Below are 5,147 nucleotides of genomic sequence, written 5' to 3' on the forward strand. Positions count from 1 at the left end.
TTATTCTTCTCGGATTCGACTGTAATTGGTCAATTTCTTACGGCTTAAGGCTTAAAACATCTATTGTAGATCCGGGGTAATGCATCGTTTTTTTTGAAAAGCGATTCCGGCTTTAACTGTGATTAGTAAGCATGGCCATGTTCACCTCGTTTGTCGAGGGCCTGGGCCAATTAAATTAATAAGAAGAAGAAGAAGATAAAATGATACTTGGAGGCACTCGGATAGTATTTGCGAACGCGAGCCTAGTCGATCCATTGGTTTTGTGTTTATGCTTCTCGTGATCAGTTGTAATACGAGGTTATAAATATGAGTAATATTTATATACAAGAACCGCCTACTACGGGCAAAGTAAGTGTGAATTATTTAATATATTTATATAAAAAAATATATATAATAAAAAAGTCATAAGGGAGAGATAATTCATACAGTTTTTTTCAAATATATATAAAGAGTTGTATTAGCTAATATGAAAACATAACATATAACTCTCTTTGTAATTTATTATATTTATTATTATAATTATTATGTTACATATAAATTAAATAAATAACACATGTTATTTTCAATTTATATTCCTATTTTGCTAAATAGGTGATAATGAAAACAACAGTTGGCGATATAGATCTGGAATTATGGACGAAAGAAGCTCCAAAGGCTTGTAGAAATTTTATACAGCTTTGCATGGAGGGTTATTATAACGGTACAATATTTCATAGAATTTTGAAAGGCTTTATAGCACAAGGTGGAGATCCAACGGGAACAGGAGAAGGTGGTGAGAGCATATATGGACATTCCTTTAAGGTACAATTATATTATATTACTAGTTTCAGCTAGTTATCTAACATGCTTCTTGCTTTTGTATACTGTTGACAATTATTATTTATATTCCCAGACAATACAAAGTATTCAAAAGAGAGACATAAGATGTCTTTGGCGTCTAAAAGACGTCTTCAGGACGTCTTATGTTTCAATGTGTTGTCTGGGTTATGTATTCTTATTTATATATCTGTTTATTTTCATTTATATTATCATTTATAATTTAACATTTTGATTTTTTTGTTTATGTCACCACATTGATATTACAAGTTAAAATATCTATAATTATTTTATGTTTTTATATTTATATATTTGTTTGTATTATTAGATAAATAAGTATGGTTATTTAGCTTGAATCATTAGCTATTTATTTATTTATTCTAACAATTTATAATTTTCTGAGTATCAATTTTATTTTTTATGTTGCTGTTAATAGGATGAATTTCATACAAGATTACGGTTTTGTCGGAGAGGATTGGTTGCTATGGCCAATGCTGGTAAAGATGACAACGGTTCCCAATTTTTCTTTACACTTGGCGCAACACCTGAGTTACAAAATAAGCATACTATCTTTGGCAAAGTCACTGGCGAAACAATTTACAACATGCTTAAATTGGAAGATGCACTTGTAGATGAAGTAAATATTTAACACATAATGTATCTTTACATAAAAAAAAGATTAATATATAATTTTGTAATGAAAAATATTTAATTTCAGAATGATAGACCTCAGTATCCACAACAAATTTTAAAAACGGAAGTCTTAAACAATCCATTCCTGGATATTGTTTCAAGAGTAGTATCTGAAAAGAAGGAAGATAGCAAAGAGAAAAAGAAGAATAAGAAGACTGGTGTAAAGTAAGATAAATATATAGTTATTTTAAATAATATGTTTATCTTTTTTATATATTTGCAACTATGCTAGGAATTTCAAGCTACTATCATTCGGGGAAGAAGCTGAGGAAGATGAAGAAGAGTCATCAATTTTAAACAGACAATATAGTGGCAAAGGAAAATCAGCACACGATTGCTTATCTGATCCAAAGTTAAGCTCACAATCTGTGATTGAACCTGCTGAACCACCAAGTAAAAAAATCAAAGAGGATCGCAGCAGCGATTGGGAGAATGATGATGAAACACGAACTCCAGAAGAATTGGCTGCTTTGCAACAAGAAAAAGAGTAAGTTATTTGAAAATAAAATATGTAACAAAAGAATTGTTATAGTATTATCTGTAATATAGTTATAATAATTTTATATCAACAGAGCTATGAAAGAGAGGATCAAGAATAAATTGAAGGATTCTAAAAAGATTTCCCAATCAAAACCGAAAATCGAGAACGATGGAACAAACGATGAAAATATAAACGAAAATGCGGAAATTGAAGAATATTATTTCGGAAAAGATCGAGATGAAGAACGAAAGAAAAAGGCGTATGTGACATTATTTTATTATATAAATTATAAATGTATGTGAAATAGATTTGTAGCTTTAGAAAAAAAATAAGAGATAAGCATTTATATTATTTAAAATTAAATTTGCAGTGAAGCAATAAGGAAAGAAATACGCGATTTAAAGCGTAGCGTACAAAATGAAAAGAAAGCGAAGGAAATAGATCAAAAGCAACAAGCCGAAAAAAAAGAAAATAAGTCTGAAGTAATGAAAGAATACATAGAGACGCAAGAAAAATATAAAAAAGCTAAGGAAAAATTGCCTAAGAAGGGTAAAACGCGTGAGGATTTCACGATGGAACTGTTTAAGCAATTCAGGAACAAACTTCAAAATGCCAAAGAACATACGAAGGATGATATGACGAGCTCCGATAAGAAAACATCGAAAGATACTGAGGATGATAATCCGGATGATGAATCTTGGTTGACACACGTTTTGCAATGTGAAGAGAAGGCACCAGTGCTTGCCAAGGATGCCAGTACGAAAGACGATGATTGGTTCGAGATTTACGATCCTCGGAATCCACTGAATAAAAGACGAAGAGGAGAGAAATCCCACAAATCTAAAAATGATAAAAGTAGCAAGAGTTATTTCCATAATTGAAATGGTTCATAATTGTGTGTGTGTGTGTGTTAAATAATATAAAAAAATTAATTAAAATGAATAATTATTTTTAATTACTTATATACTTAGTGTATGAATATTGAATGTACATAGAAACTAAAAATGATGTATAAATTATATTTCGGTAAAATATACTTCGAATATGTATATATGTTCTCATATCAATTTCGACTTTATTAGGAACATGTTCATTAGATATAGATAAATCATTTTTCGATAAATTAAAATGTCGCATTTTTTGTTCTCAATTATCCAAATAAGTTTATTTTTAATCACTTTTGTGCACTGTGTTTTACGTTTAGCGGAATTGTAGACTTATTCATCATCATTAGCACTGTATAATCTGCTGATCATACATACATGAGAAAAAAAGAAGAAATCGACGTTTAAGACAAAAGTTTGATTCCGGAATTTTTTGGATAGTAGATAAGTTATTTAGCTAGACATGTCATTACGCCTCATATGCGACAAGTACAACAGTATTACATGCGTCACAAATCTTGAGCAAATAGACTACCAATCGAGGCTTCTTTAATTCGCTCGTTTTAAAGTGCGATAAGACGTTGATACAAAGCTTAGCATGTTCATTCGTAGATTCAGTCGATCTGTCGGTGGCGACCGATACGTATCACGCGTTTTGTTTGATTTCGCGATAGGTCGAACATAATTATCGTATCTCATCACATCCTCTTTTAGTTAAACAAGTCTTGTAAAAGACGACGTTTTTAAGATTCTTGTTTTTTTTCTTATTGAAAAAATGTGTAAATTAGTTCAAATGTAGATTATAATGAATGAGTCAAAAGACAACTTTAGCACAATTGAAATTTGCTGCGTTAATTCAGTGTTAGATCTCGGAAACTAAAACTGTAAATAACATTATCGTTCGCAAGTGAATTGACATTATATAACATGAACGTGAAAAATAAATATCAGTACAGCGTATATGCTTATTAGAGAAGCTTTATTTGTGCATTCAGTTTCGGGAAGAAAACGTAGCAGCGATTTTCCAGTGTATTTTGTGTCTTGAGTTTTGAAACGGAGCAGGTCTATGCTGTAATTTTTCAAGGAAAATGTCAACGACACCTTTAAGAATAGGTATATATTCCTTGGTAGAAATCTTCGCCGAGAATTTGTTGTGGCTTTTCATATCAACAACCTTAATATGTTATCAGTTCGAATGACAGTGTATCGTGGAAACAGTATAAAAGCAATTGCCACTTCGTATAAATATGCAACACGTTGCTCTGTTGAGTCTTTGATGCACTTTGAACGACAGTAATATTTTATATTTAAACTTTTTACAGAAGTTGTAACGATACTATTTTTTATAAGCGGAAACCTGCAAACGTACGTACTTCCTCCGTTTAATTGCAAGAAAGTATGTTCTTCGTTTAATTAAAAGACATACGAACGGACCAAGTACTGAAATGTTTTTAACATATATAATTATAAAATGGAACAATAAGATTAGGGAGGGGGGGGAGAGAGAGAGAGAGAGAGAGAGAGAGAGAGAGAGAGAGAGAGAGAGAGAGAATGAAGTATTAAAGTTCTTCAATGATTTATATATCAATTTTTATAGTGCATATTGTGTTCAATAATTAGCCGCACTGTGTAACAATGAAAGAAAACGTTGCCTTGAAAAAGGCGGCATATTCACTCTATAATCGCGCATTCTTCTTTAATGTAGTTCATTTGATCGTAATAGTACAGATGTATATGCCGCCCTCGCGAGATAGATTGGTTTTATTTTTAAGTTTCTCAACTTGGCTGGACATTGCAAGTTTAGCACGTGTTCTACGGACGGAATTTACGATTTCCTTTTCACAAATACAAGGCGCATAACACGATATAATTTCTTTCTATAATTTTGAGGCGAAGCGGAAACATGGGACTGTCTAACTGAAAAGAAATTTTACGTAAACTTTTAATACATTTTTAATACGTTTATAATAAATTTTCTTAGCAAAAAAATTTAAAACAAGATTTAAAAAAAATTACTATTAATATGATTTCACTAGCTTATAAAATTTACACAATAAAAACGGATTGCTGAGACGTTTTAATTAAGGGTCCAGTCTCGTTTGTTGGGTCAAAAAACAGGCATTTTTGATGAATTTTTTGTAGGGAAAGTAAAGAACATATCAACTTAAATCTTTTTCACATGTATTTATAATACTTTTAATAAGTTTGTAAAAAAATTTGAGCTCATTTGATCAATTTCCGGCGGCGTGACACGGGACGACGTACACCACTGC

At 31.1% G+C, this 5,147-nt stretch overlaps 1 protein-coding gene across 1 annotated transcript in view; it reads left to right on the forward strand.

The window, feature by feature from the left end:
* The first annotated feature begins 144 nt into the window (after positions 1-144).
* Positions 145-5,147, forward strand: part of LOC108768236 (uncharacterized) — a 14,370-nt gene continuing 9,367 nt past the window's right edge. Inside the window, exons 1-7 of the mRNA XM_018518601.1 lie at positions 145-348; positions 592-801; positions 1,253-1,453; positions 1,535-1,674; positions 1,742-1,996; positions 2,082-2,249; positions 2,361-2,854. Of these exons, the coding sequence (XP_018374103.1) occupies positions 307-348; positions 592-801; positions 1,253-1,453; positions 1,535-1,674; positions 1,742-1,996; positions 2,082-2,249; positions 2,361-2,854 (1,510 nt within the window). The 5' untranslated portion in view covers positions 145-306. The remainder of the gene's footprint in view (positions 349-591; positions 802-1,252; positions 1,454-1,534; positions 1,675-1,741; positions 1,997-2,081; positions 2,250-2,360; positions 2,855-5,147) is intronic.

The sequence above is a fragment of the Trachymyrmex cornetzi genome, unplaced genomic scaffold (genome assembly GCF_001594075.2).
Source record: "Trachymyrmex cornetzi isolate Tcor2-1 unplaced genomic scaffold, Tcor1.1 scaffold77, whole genome shotgun sequence".
NCBI classification, from domain to species: Eukaryota; Metazoa; Arthropoda; class Insecta; order Hymenoptera; family Formicidae; genus Trachymyrmex; species Trachymyrmex cornetzi.